Source organism: Mesoplodon densirostris, chromosome 14 (assembly GCF_025265405.1).
Source record: "Mesoplodon densirostris isolate mMesDen1 chromosome 14, mMesDen1 primary haplotype, whole genome shotgun sequence".
Taxonomy (NCBI): Eukaryota; Metazoa; Chordata; class Mammalia; order Artiodactyla; family Ziphiidae; genus Mesoplodon; species Mesoplodon densirostris.
The window spans coordinates 76260046-76282456 of record NC_082674.1 but is presented as its reverse complement, the minus strand read 5'-3'; the positions used below and the strand labels follow the sequence as shown (position 1 = coordinate 76282456).

At 43.4% G+C, this 22411-nt stretch overlaps 1 protein-coding gene across 9 annotated transcripts in view; it reads left to right on the top strand.

The window, feature by feature from the left end:
- The window catches only part of NPHP1 (nephrocystin 1), a 58948-nt gene extending 46511 nt beyond the window's left edge, over positions 1–12437 (top strand). For 4 of the 9 annotated variants that reach the window (XM_060117686.1, XM_060117685.1, XM_060117684.1 and 1 more), the window contains exons 17-20: positions 5407–5519; positions 7772–7845; positions 9753–9797; positions 11258–12437. In XM_060117686.1, coding sequence (XP_059973669.1) covers positions 5407–5519; positions 7772–7845; positions 9753–9797; positions 11258–11530 — 505 coding nt within the window. In that variant the 3' untranslated portion in view covers positions 11531–12437. The other 5 variants (XM_060117682.1, XM_060117681.1, XM_060117680.1 and 2 more) reach the window with 3 other exon arrangements.
- The last annotated feature ends 9974 nt before the right edge of the window (positions 12438–22411 follow it).

Below are 22411 nucleotides of genomic sequence, written 5' to 3'. Positions count from 1 at the left end.
AACAGCCCTCCTCCTTCTCTCCTCCAAAAGCCCGTCCCGCCTCTGTCCCCACTCTCCCTTGCTTAGGAACTTCATCTTTGGGGATTTCCCTGGTGGTCCAGTGGTTAAGACCCCACGCTTCAACTGCAGGGGGCACGAGTTCGATCCCTGGTTGGGGAACTAGGATCCTACGTGCCGCAAAAGAAAAAACAAAACAAACAAAAATACCCTTCATCTTATGTACGTGTATAACTGATTCACTTTGTTATAAAGCAGAAACTAACACACCATTGTAAAGCAATTATACTCCAATAAAGATGTTAAAAAAATAAAAATAAAAATAAATAAATAAACCCTTCATCTTTGTTTAGCCAGAGTTCTCTGCTTGAAGGAGAAAGGACAGGGGCTCTTTTTGTTATGCCAAGGGACCTACAAAACTGCGGGCAGGGCCAAGGGTGGGAAGCCCAGTTATAGTCTGCATTAGTGCCCAGTTTCCCCAGTATCCTTGCTGGTTGGCTTCATCCTGCCCTCTCACCAGCCAGCAGTCTTCCGTGTGTGTCTCCTTTGGCTGTCAGGAGCCCTGTGAAAATCCGATGAATCAACGTGGACTCGTCTCCTTGACCAAAGAAACAGCACCAGAATCCTGTCCCTGGGTCTCCTTTTACGGAGACAACTCTGATCATGTTGACCCTCAGCTGAGACGGAAGAGGAGCAAATAGATCCTCCGTTTCACCAGGACTTGCCTTTCTGATTTTGGAGCTGTTTTATTGATGGGGTTTAACTTGGTGTGATTTGGCCAAATGCATGCTTTTAAGCCTCTGATGAGGGAAAGCCCTCAATTTAGACCCAGACTCCCAGAGCACGGGTTCTGAACACCGAGACATACTGGTCTGTGGCAGTAGGCTACATGCCTGTATATAAATTTGCTACAAATTTGTTTATTTTCCTTTGCCTTTTTGACGTATGCCATCTTTTTTTCTCTTTTACTTCCATTGTATTATTGCTAAAAGTAAATGAAATAATAGTGTTGCTTGCGGGGGGGCCAGTATCATGTTTATTGCCCTTCTGTTGGTCTGTCTGTGCGGTCAGAAAGAAGTATATCTTTACTTCTTCAGCTCAGAGCTTCCTGGTCATCTTGGATTTGGGAAAATCAAAGGATTTCCCTAAAGGAAGCTCTGATAAAGAGCCAGCAGGATTGCTTCATGTTAGGGGGAGGTGCCAGAAGGAAAGGAGTGCCTGCACTGTGGGCGCTGAAGGCCTCTACTGCAGGCTGGCCGCGATGCCTGCCAGACAGTGCAGGCCAGTCTGGGAGAGAAGGGGAGGAGAGAATGGAAGGAAGGTTCCACCCCTTCCCCTCGGAAAATTAATGTCTGCTTATCAGCATGAGACATGAGTTTGGGCAAGCTGCTGAAACACTGCCCACATGAGCCATAGACCAGAGGGCGGGGTGTAGAACAACCCTTGGGAATCACAGCATGAACACCGAGAAGGCATGTGGTGGCATCAAGGCAGCTTAAATGTTCCCCTGCAGCCAACCTGAAATCTAGGTCAGGTATATACACGATCAGAATTTTAGCAGGGCTGGAAAAGGATGGCTTCTGGCTCTGTGTATGAAATGCTCTATATGAACATAAGTGTGGTAAGAGAATCTATCTTGTGTTTTGGGGCACTTCTAGAAATGCAAGGGTTAGGGAGTGGTCAAGGATACGTATCTAAATTCCGTGAAACTAGTCATAGGGACCCATTACTCCTGCACCATCCCCGGGGTCACGTTCCTTCTGTTCTCTTTCAGCAGGCTGGAAGCCTGGATGTTACCTCTGTGATTAATTTTCCCTTCTAAAATTCTCATCCTAGAAGTTAGAAGGAAGGATTATTTTCTGAAGTTAAAGTCTCTTTTAACTTTAGGTGGTTTCCCTTAGCCCAAAGACATCTTCCTCTTGGTAGAGGACATTGTTTGCAAGGTTTTCGAGATATCCTATACGGTCCTTCTTCATGCTTAGTGACAGAGTTCATGTATTTCTAAAAAGAACACAGAAAATGTGTGTTTAGAATGATTCAAGACATTTTCTTGAGTATCTGCTAAGGTTAACTCTGGTGCTCAATATTCCCAGTAAGTATTTAGTGTGTACCAGGTGTCAGGTTTTAAAGCACTCACTTGTTGTATTTCCGGATTATATTTTGAAATCTCAATATTGAAATTTTATTTCTATTTTTTTATTCCCAAGTATTTTCTTTCTTTCAATGCTATTAGATATGCTATTAAATGAAATTAAAGTTTTAATTTCCTTTTCAAATTGTTCATTGTTAGTATATAGAAACATGACTGTTTTGTGTATGTTGATTTTATATCCTGCAACTTTGCTGCATTTATTAGTTCTAACAGTTTTGTGTGTGTGTGTGTGTGTGTGATCTTTAGGATCTTCTACATATGAAATCACGTTGTGTGTGAACAGAGATAATTTTACTTCTTTTTTTTCTAACTTAGATGCTTTTTATTCATTTTTCTTGCCTGACTGCTCTGGCTAGGGCTTCCAGTAATATGTTGAATAAAAGTGGTGAAAACGAGCATCCTTGTCTTGATCTTGATCTTGATCTTGATCTTGATCTTGGAGGGAAAGCCTCCAGTCTTTCTCCATTGAGTATGAGGTTAGCTATGGGATTTTCACATATGGCCATTATTATGTTGAGATAGTTTCCTTCTATTCCTAGTTTGTTGGGTGTTTTTATTATGAAAATATGTTGCATTTTGTCAAATGCTTTCAGCATCAGCTAAGAAAATCACGTGGTTTTTTCCCTTGATTCTGTTAATCTAGTGTATTACATCGATTGATTTTCTTATTTTGAACCATCCTCGCCTTGTAAGAATAAATCCTACTTGGTCATAGTGTATAAAACTTAATGTGCTGTTGAATTATGTTTGCTAGTATTTTGTTGAGGATTTTTTGCATCAGTATTCATCAGGGATATTGGTCAGTAGTTTTTTTGTTGTGTCTTTGTCTGGTTTTGGTATCAGGATAATGCTGGCTTCACAGAATGAGTTTGGAAGTATTCCTTTCATTTCAGAAGAGTTTGAAAGGGATTGGTATTAATTCTTCTTTAAATGTTTGGTAGAATTCACCAGTGAAGCCATCTGGTCCTGGGGTTTTCTTTGTTGGGAGGCTTTTGATTACTATTCAATCTCCTTTCTAGTTATAAGTCTGTTCAGATTTTGTATTTATTCATTATTTAGTCTTGGTAGGTTGTGTGTTTCTAGGAGTTTGTTTTAGCTATATTATCTAATTTGTTGGCATACAGTTATTCATAGTACTCTTTTATAATCCTTTGTAATTTTTGTAAAATCAGTAATAATGTCTCCTTTCATTTCTGATTTTAGTAACTTGAGTCCCTCTCTTTTTTTCTTAGTCAACCTAGCTAAAGGTTTGTCAACTTTATGTCTTTTCAAAGAACCAGCTCTGCTTTCATTGATTTTTCTCTGTTGTTTTCTATTCTCTATTTTGTTCATTTCTGCTCTAATCTTTATTATTTCCTTTCTTCTGCTTCCTTTGGGTTTCATTTGTTTTCCTTTTCAAGTTTCTTAAGGTGTAAAGTTAGGTTGGTGATTTGAAATCTTTCTTCTTTTTTAATGTAAGTGTTTATAGCTATAAATTTTCCCTCTTAACACTGCTGTCACTGCATCCCATAAGTTTTGGTGTGTTGTATTTTCATTTTATTTGTCTCAAGATATTTTCTGATTTCCCATGTGATTTCTTCTTTGAGCCATTGGTTGCTTAAAAGTATGTTGTTTGATATCCACATATTTGTGAATTTTCCAGTTTTCCTTCTGCTATTGATTCCTAGTTTCATTCCATTGTGATCAGAAAATATACTTTGGAAAAAAGAAAATATACTTTGTATAATTTGTCTTTTAAATTGTTAAGACTTGTTTTGTGGCCTAATATATGACCACATATGTTAGGAGAATGTCCTGGATAATGTCCCGTGTGCACTTGAGAAAAATGTATATTCTGCTATTGGGCAGAGTGTTCTGTATATGTCGGTCAGTTACAGTTGGTCTGCAGTGTTGTTCAAGTTCTCTTTCCTTATTGATCTTCTGTCTGGTTGTTCTATCCCTTATTGAAAGTGGGGTATTGAAGTCCCCTGCTATGATTGTAGATCTATTTCTCTCTTCACTTTTGTCACTGTTTACTTCCTATATTTAGGAGCTCTGATGTTTGTTGTATACGTTTATAATTGTTATATCTTCTTGATGAATTGACCCTTTTATCATTATATAATATCTTTCATTGTAACAGCGTTTTGACTTAAGATGTGTTTTGTCTGATGTTAGTATAGCTATCCCTGCTCTCTTTTGTTTACTATTTGCATGGAATATCTTTAACTATCCTTTCATTTTCAAACTATGAATGTCCTTAGATCTAGAGTGGGTCTCTTGTAGACACAATATAGTTGGATCCTGTTTTTTTAATCCATTCTGCCAATCTATGTCTTTGGGTTGGGGAGTTTAATCCATTTACGTTGAAAATAATTACTAATGGGGAAGGACTTAATTGCCGTTTTGTTATTTGTTTTCTATATGTTTTAAGGTTTTTTTTTTGTCCCTCCTTTCCTCCCTTACTGCCTTCCTTTGTTTTTAATTGATTTTTTTGTAATGATACATTTTGATTTCCTTTTGTGTATATTCTATACATTTTTGTGTGTGGTTACCATGAGGATTACATACAACATCCTAAAATTCTTACAGTCTATTTTAAACTGATATCAGTGTAACTTAATATTGAAATTTTCTTGTCCTTGAGACCTTACTACAGTATGTACCAGGCATTGCATTAAGCATTCCACATTTACCTCATTTTAATCCTTTTAGTAACCTGAGATGCAGCTATGACTATCTGTGTTCTACAAATGAAGAAACCAAAACACAAGGAGAATAAATAATTAACCCAAAATCACATAGCTAGGAGGTAGCATAGCAAAGTCAGAATTCAGTCTGGTCTGCCACACCCTGCTGTGTTCCACCCAGCACCGGGAACAGTCTGGACTTGTTTCCTCTGCATTCGTCACGTCAGGTGGGGTGGCAACATGGCTTTGTTAAAACTTGTAGCTGACTAGTCCCGTTCTTTCTAAAGCACATAATTGATGACTTTTATTTTTTATTCGACATTTAAGATGGGTGTATATGCGAACATGGAAACACAGGAATGGTAACCCAGAGTTGCAACTTGAAAGTACACACGTAAAAATAAAAGTTTTCTGAAGTTTAATGTGGTCAACTTATAGTGGAAGTTTTCCTCAAAATTATTAAACATTTTTTTCAATGAAGCAAAACTTGAAACTCTTCATTTGAGTAATAAGTATACATTTTAAAAACACCATAGGTTGGATCATAGGGGATTGTTTAATGAATACATTTTTTTTCTTCTTTAATAGTCTACTGCCGGAAACATTAATTGGAAGTATGTGCTCCGTTCATTTGTTGATATTTTATCGCCAGATTCTTGGAGACGTGCTCCTGAAAGACAGGATGAGCATGCACAGTGCTGGTGAGAAGTCTTTGCAGTTTCCTTACGTAAAACAGTGCATCATGCTTTGAGTAAATGTAACCTCTGCCAGCCTTTATCTTCTGCTTCTGAAGGTGACATTTGGAGTAAAATATTTAGAATAGCATCTGTGTCAATCACTTACTTCAGATGCAAAGCATTGTGCTCAGTGTGCATCCTGTGTGAGCTCCGTACGTGTTCCGTTCTTTACAATATACACTTTTTACCATTCAGATTCTGGGGACTTGAGATCCTAAATTTCAGATATAATCATATTTTCCTTTAATGTCTTTAATAATGTTTTTACTACGTGTTTGATATGTATATCATCTTTTTGGAAAGTAACCAAAATTACCCAAAATAACTGTTTCTTAATGCAAGAAGTTTAAAAATCAATAAAATTGGTGAATCCAGGTAAGCGGTGTTCAGGGGTTCTGTTTTTATTCTTGCAACTTTTTTGTCAGCTTGAAACTTTTTCCAAGTAAAATGTTAAAAAGTAATTTTAAAAAATCAGTGAGCTGTCACACATGATTCAACTTGCACAGAGATATGCATGTGTTGTAAGAATTACCTCCAGAGAAAGTTGAATTTTATTGGATATTCTTTATTGAGTGCCTAGTATATGCCAGGCATTGTGCCAGGACCCAGTGATGAATGAGACAGGCACCATCATCCCTACTCTCGTGGAACAACAGACTTCAAACCCAAAATTATATGAATAATCCTTTTCAACCTCAAGTGTTCTGAAGGGAAATACACAACAAGAGCATACCCTAGGAAGACCTGAATTAATTCATAGGATGAGGGAAGGCTTCTCTGGGCAAGGAATTTTTTTTTTTTTTTTTTTTTTTTTTTTTTTGCGGTACGCAGGCCCCTCACTGTTGTGGCCTCTCCCATTGCGGAGCACAGGCTCCGGACGCACAGGCTCAGCGGCCATGGCTCACGGGCCCAGCCGCTCCGCGACATGTGGGATCTTCCTGGACCGGGGCACAAACCCGTGTCCCCTGCACCAGCAGGCGGACTCTCAACCACTGTGCCACCAGGGAAGCCCAAGGAATATTTAAGATAAGACCTGAGAGAGGAGTTAGACATACAGGGGAGATGGGTGGGGGCGGATCCTTTCTGGATAGAGGGACCAGCATGTCTGAAGACCCAAGGCAAGAAAACCTGAGTGCACTGGAAGGATTGAAATTGAAGGCTGGCCAGTGTGGCTGGAATCGAGTGAGAGGGAGAGAGAGCCCCATGGTGACTCGGCTCTCGTGGACAAGTGGAGTTCATGGTTAGACACGAGTCCCCTCCCAGGCACACACCACCTGGATAGGTAGATAGAAATGGAACTACCTAGAGTCAGAGAAGCGCCAACATTTCTCAAGGAATAATTGTAATTCTAAAGGAAGGACAGTTTAAGCCTTTTAGTCATCACTTGCCTCTGAGTTCGTTTCAATGACTCTAGAAAAACTTCACGAACGACCTGACTCCTTAAAGAGGAGAAGGCTTATTAGTTTTCCCGTAGGTAGGGAGAAGCCTACTCAGAATTGTTGGCTTCATTTGAATCTGCGCATCAGAATAAACTTAGTAAGACCTAGAGAGGATTTTTCTCTACTGAGGACACAAGATTATAGAAGTCACTGCCCTTGCCGTTTCTGAAGTGTCCTTCCTGGTGGGCCTCACTGCACAGCCCTCCACGTGCCATTATTGATTGTGTAATATCAGTATTCTCCTGCACAGTATTTAGGCACGTGGTCAGAATCCCCAACTCCTCATTCCTTCCGATGTCATCCAGCACCGTCCGTTGGCCCCAGGCTGGGCAGGAGCTGCCCGCCCTCCACCTCCTTTCCCTTGGTGCCCCCTGGTTCCCACTCAGCCTCCTGAGAGTGCGGGAGCCTCCTAATTGGAAGATTTCTATTACCACACCACACTTCAGTCGTGAGGAGGAAAGAGAGGTTGAAAAAAAAAAACATAGAAAGAACAAAATGTTCTCGTCTTACTCTGTTCAGAGCCACTTTACTCCCACCTAAAAGCTTTATCTCCTTGGTACCAGACTCATTTCAGACTTCCCCGGGTGTGGATATAGGGGCGGATGGAGGCTGAGGGGGCAGCTTCCAGCCCTCCGAGAGGGTCAAGTGGGTAGGATGTGTTATCAACAGATCACGTGGCACGGTAATTTCTATCTGAATGAATGTTTTTATGTCCGTTGCTATAAAATACATTGGCTGAAGGTTATATAAAATCCTTTTTATTCTTTTGTATTTCAGATTTAATCAGTAATCCAGTGCTGGCCACCTTCCCCAAGCTCTTGGAGCAGCCTGACATCATGGATGCACTCAGGGTGAGTAGTATGCGGCATGGTGGAAACCCGGCGGGTTCTAAAAGCGGTTAGACTTACTGCATCATGAGTTCTGACACCAGCTCTAGGTTTTTGTGGGGTTTGTTTCTTCCCTATTTGGATGATGTCTCCCGATCCCTGTCTATTATCTAGCTAACTTGGTCTCATCTGTCCTTTCTTCATGTGGATGTTACTTCCCCAGGGCTGCCTTCCCTGACCCAATAAGCAGATGGAGTGCCTGCCATCTACCCCGTTGCTATCTCCTCCCTATTGTTTGTTCCTTGACTTAAGATGGCCACCGATTGTGTCCTAAGAGCAAAAATCCAAAATGGTTTGTTAGATAAATTGACTGAGTTTTCAGGGGCGAATCAGGGCATGCATATCATTTTTATTTTAATTTGAAGTATGTTATCTGTTGTATGAAAACGCAGCTGGATATTAGGTTGAACCATATGAAATCTCTAATTTTTAGCCATTTATTGGCCTTCAAAAACGGCAGTTTCACAAAGTTCAACTTAAATATTAGAATCAACAAACATTAGGCCTGTGAGGCAAATACTCAGATAACATAAGTGCCGTAGGGGATGTGTAATCCAGGTCCTTGCAGATTTAAAGAAGGCAGCATCTGAGGATCAGGAGCCTGTTTCATTAAAGAGGTCCTCAGGGAGATGCACCTAATGAAAGCCTGGGGGCCAAGTCGGGTTTCGACATCCTGAGCCGGGAGAAGAAGACACCACACGTGGGATGATCAGCACAGGCAAAGAGTTTGAGGAAGCAGGGAATAGGGCGTGTTCTCGAGGAGAGCAGACGACCCAGTCTGGCCTGTCGGATGTCGTGTGTAGACGGTCAAGGGCGACCTCAGTCTCATCCTGTGGGTGAAGAGTGTGGTAGGTGGTGGGCAACCCATGAAGCGTTTTGCTTTAGGGACTCCGGACAGCACAGAGCCGTGGAGAAGCACATGCGCAGGAGGGAGGGGAGCTGTGTTGGGAGGTGAGTCCTCTTGCTAAGGAGGGAGGTCACACGGCCTGGTGGAGTTGGAAGGAGGGAGCATCATCTACGGAGGTTTTTATTAGACTCTGAAACTGATTGCACGTGCTGGTCTGGCTGGGGAGCGGGTGTCAACAGTAATGATGAGGTTTTAGCAAAAAGATGTAAGAAAATGTTCTTGGCATATGCTTATCTGTAATTTCAGACAAGCTCATCTGGCACTGTAGTTAGATAATGCAGAATTTCTCTTTCTTCCCCTATAAAGCATTAGTATATTAATATTTACTCGTTATACAAAACGTACATACATTGATTCATTCAACAGATATTTCACGAGAGCCCACTATGGCTAAGGCGCCATGCTGGGCCCTGGAAGGTCTCTGATTCATACTTCCATGGGGTTAATTGAACTCTGGTTGTTTTATTTCTTTAAAGAAGCTTTCGTGAAACTTTGTACACAGATTGGAAATACTTACTTGCAAAGCTGTACTTCATTCTACCTCTCCCTGACCATCTTCCTCATCTCGGCCAACAGAATTGTCCAGGAGTATGGTATTTGGCAGACTGTTCTATTTCCATGACTGTCTTACCTTGAAAGCTTAATGGTATTTTATTGTTTAGGTGCTGCGTTGGTGCAGTTTGCATGCATGTGTTAGCGTTGCACTGATTCTGTTCTTAAATTAGTTTTGACTTGTAAGAATCACGGGCTTCTGAGGAATCGTTCACTGATACATCCCGCCTAGTCAGTCTGGTTCTGGGTCATTAGCACATGATGCCTAATTAGAGATTCACTCCTTACACGTGCAGGATCTGTACAGCCTTTGTAATCCTGTCCGTAAGTGTAATTACAGAGTGAAGTTGCAGAGGTGTGGCAAAGACTTGTGAATACTCGGATTAACATAATATTTCTATTTGCTTTTTAGAGTTCCTGGGCTGAGAAAGAGAGTACATTAAAAAGATCAGAGAAGGTAACGTGATTGTGCACCCCGAGCTTCACACGTTTGGTGCTCAGTGTCTGCTGCACACCCTAATCGTGCCTCTTTTTTAGCTGAAGTAACCGTGGTCCTAATCCCTCTTGACAGTTAAACGGTGTTATTACGGTTGCAGAGACACCTTCCAAGAAGGGTATGGGTGATGGATTCCAAGTGTAAAGAGAAACACTTGATTGAGAGTCATTTCAGATCACTGAGTTTATTGAACTGAGGGGAACTTTCTAAGCCAAAGTGTCCCAGTTGGCTATCAAATTTCTCTCATTAAAAAAAAAAAAAAAAAATTCCCCTAGCTCTCAAAGTCCGTATCAGGTAAGGAGAAGGAGGAAGAAAATTGGCACAAGCTGTAGCACACGTTGAAAGCATGCATGGCTGTGCTTACATGGCCAGAGCATGTGGTCATTACCAAACAGAACTTGCAGTGATCAGTGAGCAGTGGCTTGACTGCTCTAGTCTGGGATTGACAAACTTTTCTGGTAAAGGGCCAGAGAGTAAATATTTTTGGCTTTGCAGGCCACATGTGGTCTGTCTCAAACACCCAGCTCTGCCACTGTAAAGCAAGGCAGCTTCAGGCAATATGTAAACACCTGGGCAGGGCTGTTTTCTGTAAAACTATTTCTAAAAAGAGATGGCAGTGGGCTGCATTGGGCCCATGGTCCATGGTTTTAGGACTACTAATCTGAACTTTTCATTATCCTCAAGGAATCGTGGGAGAACAAACAAAGACACTAAAAATTGAACAAAAAGTGTATATATTGTATCCTTGTTTGAGTTTTTGTTTGACTAAAACTGGCAGGTTTAATGCCCTTCTAGCTTGGCAGTGGACAGGTGCTGGGCCTCGGGCCTGTAGAAGCTGCCTCTCCACACACGGTAGCCTGCGGGGGCCACATTGCAGTGTAGACCGCCACCCCGGCTGTGATTCCCACCCCAGCTGTCAGAGCCGGGCTGCTTACCCGTGTGGATATTGCCCAGCTCTTGTTATGGGGAGGCGGGGTTGACATCACGTTCTTACTGCTCGGGGCTCCTTTCTCTGGATTTCACGCAGAGCCCTTGATACCCCCGTATCACCTTGACCTCATTCAGCAATACAGCTGATGTCACACTGTGTCTTAGTTCCATTTACCTGGAACCGCACCCTTGTCCCCGGAATTAGATTCTGGCACCCCAGTCTGCTTGATGGAATGTCCGAGACACTCCGTGGCACCCAGGGGGCACCCTGGCCTCAAGGAGCCCCTTGCAGACCCTCAGAGAGAACCACTTGTCTCTCTCCACGTCCTGACTGAGCAGCCGATTCAGAGCCGACTCCCTGCCAGACACTGATGGCGCCTCCCTCCCACCCCCTAGGCGGCTTCTAGTGAACAGAGCTCATACAGTGTAACACGTGAGGAGTAATGAGCTGGGTCCACTCACAGTCACTAGTGGTGCCGCTGTTTTCCCAGAGAGACAAGGAGCTCCTGAAGGCCGTGTTCCTCCTGGTTTACCACGACTGCGCGCTCCCCCTCCTCCACTCCGCGCTCCTGCCCCCGTTCAGGTGGGCAGAGGAGGAGACCGAGGCTGCCCGATGGAAGGTCATCGCCGACTTCCTCAAGCAAAACCGAGAAAACGAGGGCGCCCTCCAGGCTCTGCTGTCGCCAGCGGGGCTCCATGAGCCTTTTGACATTTCAGAGCAGACCTATGACTTCTTGGGTGAAATAAGAAAGATCGCCGCCTGACAGCGGTGCCCCTTGACCTTCCACTTCCCGCTGAATCTGATAGACCCTCCATGACAACCTGCATCGCATGACAGAACCAGAAGTAACTGTCCCATCATAACTTAGGCTTTATTCTTTTTTGTCCAGGCCACATTCTATAAGAAATATTTATCTGGTAATTTGAATATGTGTTAATACAATGAAGTAAATTTTTATAAGAAATACTATTATATCTAAATTTAAAGAATTTATTTTCAAAAACCAACTAACAAATTTTTGTTTTGTTTTTCTTTTTTATTGAGTAGAGTTGATTTACCATATTATGAAAGTTTCAGGTGTACAACGTAGTGATTAACAATTTTTAAAGATTATACTCCATTTAAAGTTATTAATACTGGCTATATTCCCTGTGCTATACAATATATCCTTGTAGCTTATTTATTTTATACTTAATAGTTGTGCCTCTTAATCCCCTGCCCCTATCTTGCCTCTCCCCACTGGTAACCACTAATTTGTTCTCTATATCTGTGAGTCTGTTTCTTTTTTTCTTATTGAAGTATAGTTGATTTACAATGTTGTGTTAATTTCTTCTGTATAGCAAAGTGACTCAGTTATACACTCTTTTTTATATTCTTTTCCATTATGGCTTGTCATAGGATATTGGATATAGTTCCCTGTGCTATGCAGTAGGACCTTGTTGTCCGTCCATTCTGTATGTAATACCAAGTAACAAATTTAAGTTAACTGTATCTATAGATTTGTATGAAAGCAAGATTTTATCAAAAGCTAAATTTATGACTATTCAAGAAAGTGAAAATATAATCCACAGAATAGGAGAAGATATTTGCAAATGATATATCTGATAAGAGTCTAGGACCCAGAATATATTAAATATACGATTTTGCTAATAAACTTTGTGTTGTGAAATGTAGGGGAAATCAGAGTAATAATCTATTTGAGAAAGTTGTGTTATTAATCACTGAATTCAGTCTAATATTTGAATGTGGTTTATTCTAATTAGATATAAAAACAGAACCTAGTTTTACCTTTTCAAGTCCATATAATTGGTGCTCTTAAAAAGAAAATAAAACAAAACAACAAAACACCTCCAGGCTTTGGGGACTAAGTTAACCCACCCCTGTGTCAAAGAACAAAGATTTTGTTGCATTTCAAATAAACCAGTGACTGCCAGTAAATTGTCCCAAGGCTTCACTGTTAACAATAACAGTACAGCTGGCATTTGTTGAGTGCCTGCTGCATGTGTTCTCATTTACTAGGTTAGCGCTCACAGCTACTATAGGAGGCCAGCACTGTTTTTTTCCTGTATTACTACTGCTGAAAAAACAGGCCAGGCAGATTCAATAACTTTCCTAAAGTCAGAGCTAGTAAGTGGCACAGCTAATGTACCTCGTAGAGAGACCATGTATAATCTACAACCTAAGACATTCCCCTCATCAGTGCAAACATTTAAGAATTGCATGTGAGGGCTTCCCTGGTGGCGCAGTGGTTGAGAGTCTGCCTGCTGGTGCAGGGGACACGGGTTGGTGACCCGGTCCGGGAAGATCCCACACGCCGCAGAGCGGCTGGGCCCGTGAGCCATGGCCGCTGAGCCTGTGCGTCCGGAGCCTGTGCTCCGCAACAGAAGAGGCCACAACAGTGAGAGGCCCGCATACCGTAAAAAAAAAAAAAAAAAAAAAAAAAATTGCATGTGAAAATAAAACATAAGAAGGCTATTGGAAGAAAAAGACGATCAAATTAGAGTTTAACCTAAACTATCAGAGCACCAACTGAGGAACTTTTTTTGACAGCGTGCTGCCTTAAAGCAGGCATTTACTTTTAGAGATCCACTGTATTATGAAACTCCTGGGCTACATCTTTAGTCAGCTTCCGCTAAACCCTTAACCGAAACTCAACGTGGGCCTTCATCTCCGAACTTAACATGGTATGGAAGGGCTCCCAGCCACAAATGTCATGAGAGAACATGGCCTTGGAGAAGAGACTTGGCTACGTCTCCACCGCCCCCCCGCCCCAGACCCCACCCCATGCCTTCAGTGACGTGTGGGAAGCCATCATGATGAGCTGCCTGTCCCCTTCCCAGGGCGGTGCCTCTCTCCCTCTGGGACCATGGGCCTCCACAGCTCCTGCTGCAGGAGAGGGGTTCCCGCCTGTGTAAATGGAGGTGGCGAGCGTGTGTACAGAGATTTCCCCCTCTGTCAGAGGTGTTTCATCTTAGGTCCCTGCTGTCTTGTTTGAGAGAACATGAAACCATGTCACTCCCCATTGCGAAGGTCATTTTTCTGTAGACTCTTTAATTCCTAGCTGCCACCTTTTACTTTTTCTAATCATTTAGCTTATTCTTAGCATCAAGCCAGAGGTGGGGCATTCTGAGTGAAAGAAAATACTGCTGGTGAATTCCTTTCAGTGAATGCACGGCGTGGAGCGAGGGAGCTTTCCTTAGGGGGTGTTTTCACAGGCTGTCTTTGGTGTTCATTTGAAATGTGTCGTGTTTGACGAATGCGGCCAACTTCAGGGTTTCTGACACATAAGCAAAACACAGAGACAGGAGAGAAAACAGTTTTAGTCACGCTCAGGCCCAAAAGGAAAGCGCGGTGGCAGTTGGCCCACACGGAGGAGGCTGTTCCGCAAGGGTGAGCGTGTCTCTGCCATCGAGAGGCTGAAGTTACCTCCTCAGTCAGTGGAGGCTTTTTTTTTCAAAACAATGAAACCTCTCTGGCTTTTTAATGCCACCTTTTAGCTTCCAAAACAGGAAGAGGCTGGCAAGGAGCCAAAAACATCCTGGAAATGAGCCCTTGGGGGTCCGTGTGTCAAGGAGCGTGACTTGGCAACACACCGACTTAACCGTGAACTGAAGCGGGGGAGCAGGAAGAGGGCAGCAAGTATGGGGTGCCTCCCTGTGAGGGGGGGTCCCCGCATCAGAATCACGGGTCGGGGCAGGGGGACCTTCCCTGGTGGTCCAGTGGTTAAGACTTTGCCTTCCAGTGCAGGGGGTGCGGGTTCGATCCCTGCTCGGGGAGCCAAGATCCCACATGCCTGGCAGCCAGAAAACCAAAGCATAAAACAGAAGCAATATTGAAACAAATTCAATAGAGACTTTTAAAATGGTCCACATCAAAAAACAAAAAAAATCTTTAAAAAAAAGAAAAAAGAACCCTTGTGGAGGACGGGGGAATTGGCCCGTTCCCTCCACCTCCAGCCTCATGCAATGGATTGAGCATCATATCCATCAGATCTGCTGGAGGCGGAAAATGTTGCAATTCCCTGGTCTGGGGGCCCCGTCTGGATGGCAAGGGACGGGGCGTGCACTACAGAGCAGGTACCACCTCAGTCGCCAGTGGTTTTATGGTCTAAGATTGAGGCCAGAAGAACTCACAAGGGAGTGGTTGAAATGCATGATACCACATACAAACGGAGCAGGTTTGACTTGCCAACCCAGCAGCATCTGGGAAACCTCCAGGGACCAGGGAGGGCACTGGAAGTGACATCTGCCAGCCCAGGGCTTTGTCAGTTTACAGTGTTACAGGACATCCTTTGCTGTGGTCTTGCTCACTTCCTTTGGTGTGAAGCATTCCAAGCTGGGAGGTTTTCTCTGGGCGTGGAGGTGACCAGAGCTGGCTGTAACCTAGCTGCTTTGTGTTCTACTTCCTCAAAACAGAGAATCTGAGACAGAGCCCTACTGATGCAAGGCACCGTACATCTGAGGTTTATAATCGCCCATTCGTTCGTTCATTCATTCATTCATTCATTCATTGTGTATTTGCTGAGCACCTACTATGCTCCAGGCACAGCATCGGCTTGGAGGACCCGGTGGGAGCAGCCCTGATGAGATCCCTGTCCTGACTTACAATGCACGATGTGGACGTAATCACACATGAGGACCGTGAAGAAGGGCACAGACTGCTGGAAGGGCCTCTCGCTGTGTCTTTCCGTTGCTGCCGTGATATTTAAATTCCAGCCATCCCGTGTCTGCGGGGTTAAGAGTCCTGAAGCGGGCACCGAGTAAGCGATCAGCACAGGTGGTCCTTCTTACCGTGCTCTCTCTCCCCAGACACCGCCATCCCATGTTGGGGACCAGCTGGCTTCCACTCAGTTTTTGGATGAATCCCTCACTCTCTGCACTCCCACCGTTCGCTGTCTGAAACTCAGGAATATGTGGATTTAATAACATGTGGGTCCCTCAAGAGCCAGACTTGCTAGCAGAAATTCTGATACTTGAAGGCAGTAATCGAGTAATCACATAGATTTGGACGGCGAGGGATGGGAGGAGTGATAAATGAATGGTGAGTGAAGGGCTGTGCATGATGGGTAGGAAAACGGAGGCCTCAGAATTTATGTCTCAGTGACAGACACAATGAGGGCGTGCAGGCGTGCGGGCAGAGTATAAAATGGAAATCAGAAATCAAGGATGGAAAACAGCTTGCACTCGGGACTTTGGTAATATGGCCATTGGGTAGTCCATTTCTCATACTCTGGAGACAGACTGGACCTTAACCTGCTCGTTTGTATTTGACTTTGCCAACAAAGATTAACTTTGCCGAACTTTGCCCTTTCGAAGAGGCCACTTGGGGAGATAACAAAAAAGGCTCCAGGCTTTCTGAGCCATTCTCCAGGGAGGTCTCTCTGGAGGACCCAATCATTATCCCATGAGTCTGTCCTTTTTCCTGCCAGCTGTCCTTTGACCCTGAAGCATTCTGTGCCTGCCCAGACCCCAAGGACGCTGGGAACCAGACTCAGTTCTTCCTGATGGCCACAACCAGCATTAACCACAGCCGCATCCCAAGCCTGGTCCTGTGGGTTTGTGCCTTCTAACTCCCCCATTTGGGAGTCAGGTTGATTTGTAGAGATAGTAGCTGCAATCCAGCTGTGTCTGAATGAGCAGGCCAGAGCCAGTGAGACATGAGTGTCCCTGCAGTGTGAAGGGGGAGGGCTGGGCTCCTCCTTCTACAGGGGGAAGCAAGTGCATGGACATCTGGTGCATTTGCTGTCCAATATCCATAGACTTCTGGTAGCTCCACCCCCCTTCTCCTTCTGGAGGAGCCCCCCCACCACCACTACACCACACCCTTTCATCCCTTTCATCACAGCTCCAGGAAGGGCTATGATTGGCTCAAGAAGATCAGGATATGCCACTCCCCTGGTCACAGTGATTGGATTAAGAATGGGCCAATAGAGAGAAAACCTCAGAAGATTTACTCCAGAGCCCTCTCCTTTCCTGCCCAGTGTAGCAGGAGATGTGAGATCTGGAACCACTGTGTATTGCAGCGATTTTACTACTGGGAAGTGAAAGCCTAGAGCTGTGTGTACATGGGGGTAGCACTGAGTGAGGTTAAGAACAAAGCCAATGGTAGTGACAGCGACAGGCAGGCAGGGCTGACCAAACAGGGGATCTTAGGTCCTTGGTAGCATTGTTTGAGTCCCTGGATCAAGCCTCACCTGAAGCCAACATTCCCCCAACTTCTCACTTACCTGAGGTAATAAATTCCCTTGGTTGTTAGAGCCAGGTGGGATGGGTTCTTCTAACACGTGCAGTGGGAGGAATGGATACGCTGTCCCTTCTCCAAGCATCTCTGGCTTTCTCCTGGCCTGCCCCTTATCTGTCAGGCCACCAATAAAGCTTTTATGAAAAATGTATAAGGCGATTTATTGGTGGGGATAGAGTTTGAGGAAGAAGAGACCAAAAAAGAGAGAAGCAGTTGTCTCCAAAGTCTTTCTAATGGAGAGGGTAGATTCAATCATTCGAAAACATTTATTGAGTGCTTACTGTGTGCCAGGCAATATTCAATACAAACAAAGTTACTGCTCCCCTGAAGCCAACATCCGAGGGAGGGCAGGGGCGGGAGAAAAACAATATGCAATATGCAAACGAATCAATAAACAAAGATACGAGGTAGTGATAAGTGCTATACAGAGAATCAAAACAGGCTGGTAGAGTTTTGGTTCTGGTCAAATAGAGATAGATATTCTACCCTTTCCTCCCCACTGAATGCAACTAAAGCCCTGGATAGGATGCATGGAACAGCTTTCTGAGGACTCTGAAAAATAAGTAGAAGTGGGACTATTTGGGAAGGAAACCAGAATTGAAAATACTACCAAAGTGGTGGTGAGTTTCCCATTTTTTCCCTCCAGATTCTTTAGGCCTGGGCTCAGACAACATGAAACCTAGAACTGTGTACAAGATGCAGACCAAAAACGTCTCCGAAAAAGCCCTCCATTTCTGGGCTTAGGAATGGGAAAGAGAGCCTGTATAAGTCAGAGAGAGTGTAGAAAACCCCCGTTTATTTGTGGAGTTTTTGCCGTTCTTTCCTGCCCCCAGGCAATCTAGTGACAGTAGGGGTGACAATGGCAGTGGCAGCCAGACAGGTGACTAAACTCTAAGGAGGGGCACCCTTCTCTCTGACCAAAGGAACTGTGGTCCTAAGAGCATGGGGGGAAATCCTTCTTTCTCTCTCTTTCTCTGTGTAAATATATCTTGTTGCTTTTTGTCACAGTAGAACAGGGAAAGTAAAACCCTGGCTTTTTAGCCAGGGGACCAAGGTGAGGGTGGAGGGGTCAGGATCACCTGGGAACTGGAAAGTGGGGGGGGGATCATGGGGAGGAGGGAGCTAAAGAAAGTGATCCCATAAAGTAGTGTGTGAATGTCTTAGCTGCCCCTAAACAGCATGCCAAAGGATTTTAGAACTGAGCAGCACGGTCCCAGACTGATCCTAGGTCCAAGACTAGCACACACACCAAACAGATCTCAGTAGCACTGCAAAGCCTTAAAAACTGAACTGACATTGTTCAGGTGGTTTCAGACCAGAGAAGGTAGACAGGAACTTACTTGCAGCCTGCCTCTAACCAGGTTGGTCACCTGCTAAAGCAAACAAAAAAATTAACATTTTCTATAGGATTTAAAGAAGACCCATAATCCTATAACATAATATTCAAAAGGTCCAAGGTAAAATCCACAACTACTTGATATTTGAAGACCCAGGAAAATCTCTCAAAGGGGAAAGATGAAAAGACAGTAAGAGACAACAAGCCTGAGATGACATGGTTGTTGGAATTGAGACATTATAAAGCAGCTGTTATAATCATGCTCTAAGAAGTAAGGGCAGGGGCTTCCCTGGTGGCGCAGTGGTTGAGAGTCCGCCTGCCGATGCAGGGGACACGGGTTCGTGCCCTGGTCTGGGAAGATCCCACATGCCATGGAGCAGCTGGGCCCGTGAGCCATGGCCGCTGAGCCTGCGCGTCCGGAGCCTGTGCTCCGCAACGGGAGAGGCCACAACAGTGAGGGGCCCGCGTACCAAAAAAAAAAAAAAAGAAGAAGTAAGGGCAAATCCCCTCGAAATGAATAGTCTCATCAGAGAAACATGATATAAAAAGAACCAAATTGAAGTTTTAGAAATAAAAAATACAATAACCAAAATGAAAAAGATTAATTGGATGAACTCAATAACAATGCAGATGATAGAAAACTCAGTAAATTTAAAGATAGTTCAATAGGTCAACATAAATCAATATAGATAGGTCAATACAAATTGTCCAGTTGAAGAATAGAAAGGAAAGAGATTGAAAAAATAAACAAATCCTTAAGAACCCATGGGACAATGCCAAAAGGTCTAACATTCTTGTCACCAGAGTCTCAGTAGGAGGGGAGAAATAGTGTAGTACAGAAAAAAAAAAAAAGTTTTTTTGAAGAAATAATGGCTGAAAACTTTTAAAATTTGATGAAAGACTTAAAAGTTACAGATTCAAGAGCTTAGTGAACAACAAAAAAGATAAACTCAGGGAAAGCCATGCACAGCCATATCAGAATCAAACTATAAAACTAAACACGAAGAAAAAAAGTCTTGAAAGCAACCAAAGAAAAACAATGCATTCAACAGAGGGAACAACAGTTTGAATTACTGAGAATTTCTCATCAAAACCAGAGGCCAAAACATTTCTTAAGTGCTGAAAGAAAAAACAAAACTGGCAACCCATAATTCTATATTCTGCAACAATACCCTATAGGAACGAAGGTGGAATTAAGACATTCTCAGATGAGGGAAAACTAAGGGAATCTATTGTCAACAGACTTGCTCTGAAAGAAATGCTAAATGAAGTTCTTCAGGCAGAAGGGAAATGATACCAAAGGAAAGCTTGGAACATCAAGAATGAAGGAACGGCAACAGAAATGGTAAATATCTGGGTAAACAGATTAAATTTTTCTCTTAAGTTCTTTAAAATATGTATGATGGTTGAAAGCGAAAAACATAACATTGTCTGATGGGGTTTTCATCGTATGCATTTATAACATGAATGACAACTACAACTGAAAAGAAGAGGGTAAAGGGACCTGTATGGTCTTCACTGCATCCGAAGTGGCAAAGTACGCTTGAGTTGACTGGAAAGTTAAGTATGTATACTGTAACTCCTAGAGCAACTTCTAAACAAATAATACAAAGAGACATGGTAAAAAACTCAATAGATAGATGAATTAAGATGGAATACTAAAAATGGTTTTAAAATCCAAAAGAAGGCCCAAAAGATGAAACAAAGAAATGAAACACAGAGCAAACAAATAAAAAACAAAAAATGAAATGGTAGACCAAAATCCAAATATATCAATAATTACATTAAATGTAAATAGCCTAAAAATACCAATTAAAGGCAGCAAATTGTTGGGAGTTCTCTAGTGGTCCAGTGGTCAGGACACAGCACTTTCACCGCCATGGCCAAGGGTTCAATCCCTGGTCTGGGAACTAAGATCCCACAGGCTGTGTGACCCAGACAAAAAACAAAACAAAACAAAACAGCAAATTGCAAAACGGATTAAAAACAAAGGCCCAACTCTGTCATAACCACACACACACACACACACACACACACAAACCATTATAAATATAGTGATATAGGTAAGTTAGAAGTAAAAGAGTAGGAACATATATATCACGCAAACACCAAGTGTATTATAATAAACACGCAAACATCAATTATAAGCAACAGTATTTGCATACATTGTTGGTGGGAGTATAAATGGTTTAACCACTTTGAAAAATAGCTTGACATTTTCTAAAAACGCACACCACATGACCGACAATTCCATTCCTGAGATATTCCCAATAGAAATGCATACTTAGATGCCCTAAAAGATATGTTCTAGAATTTCCATAGCAGTGTTACTAATTAAGACCCCAAATTGAAATAACCCAAATGTTCATAAACAATAGAATGGATAAAGTGTAGAATATTTATATAATGGAATACTGTGCAGCAGTGAGTAACTGCTACACTGCTATGGAAAACTACAGCAGCACACAACAACGTGGATGAGTTTCCCAGGCATAATGTTGGGCGAAAGAAGCCAGACGCACAGAAATTCATTCAAAAACAAGCAGAACTGAGTGATAGGGTTAGACATCATGGGAGAAGACATCTGGGGAGAAGGGAGGGCGAAAAGACTGGGTGGAGTCTGGCAACGTTCTAGTTCTTGCTCTGGGTGGTGGTTTCATGGCCTGAATGTTTTGTGCATTTTTTCTGTAAGCATATTATACATCAACAAAAACAATTTTGAAATGATTTTTTAAAATCAGAATGGAGGGACTTCCCTGGTGGCACAGTGGTTAAGAATCCACCTGCGAATGCAGGGAATACAGGTTCGATCCCTGGTCTGGGGAGATCCCACATGCCGTGGAGCAGCTAAGCCGTGTGCCACAATTACTGAGCCTGCGCTCTAGAGCCTGCGAGCCACAACTACTGAGCCCGAGTGCTGCAACTACTGAAGCCCACACGCCTAGAGCCCCTGCTCTGCAACAGAAGAAGCCACCGCAGTGAGAAGCCCACGCACCACAATGAAGAGTAGCCCCCGCTGGCCACAACTAGAGAAAGCCCGCACGCAGCAATGAAGACCCAACGCAGCCAAAATTAAATAAAAATTAAAAAAAAATCAGGATGGAAATATTAACAGAGAAGGTGCTGGTCTTACTATGGAAAGGAGAAGCAAAGAGAAGTGATTTCAGGATTAGAAGTAGATGAACAACTACTTGTAAAGCGTCTGCCGTTAGCCAGAACTGTCCTGGAAGTTTTCAAATAGACTGTATCTCATTTAACTCGCCCCAACACACAAAGGAGAAAATGTGACCCACAGCCTCACACCAGGCGCTGACCTTGCCTCACAGCGCATCCACACCTACAGCCCCAGCGAGGCATCAGCTGGACTGGAAGGCGAAGATGTTCTCACAGCTCTAAACTTCTGTCCGTCCTGGCATCCCGTTGCCTGTGGTGCATTATGAATCCTACAGCTTTCTTATGAGGAGCCTCCGTAGAGTGTCCTATACTTCATCGCATATAATTAAACATGACTTGGCTAGATGTAAAATGTTTAAACTATGCCAAATTTTTTACAGCCTTGTTTTGTCGCATCTTCCCTTCTAAACATATGAATTGTCTCGGAAGGTAGAAGTGGCTCAGGCCCTGTCCAGGTTCTGGTATTAACTCTACTTCATAGCCCGAGAAAGGTTATTTTCCTTCTTGTTTTCCCTGAGCTGTTCCCATAGACTATGTGCCATGTTGTAGGTGGCTGAGTCCAGGGTATCCTACAGCCCAAGAGAGTGGCCATGGCTGACTTACAACAGTCCGGAGAGGAGGCAAGAGGTGGGATTCCTGGGGCAGAGCCTGCTGTGCTGGGTTCATCCGGCAAATGAGGTGGGGCTGGAAGGCAGGTGGGATCAGGGCCTCACTTCCCCTCTAGATCTCCCCAGGCCTGAAGGAGGGCATGACCGGGCTGGCTTGACGTTTACTCCATGTGCCCTTTGCCTCTCTTTGCAGTGACTTTGCTTTGGGCTCATTTGTCCAAACTCCCCTGTCCCCTGGCCCTCACCCAGCTCTCTCCCAACCAGGCGAAGGCTCAGCAGATTGCTA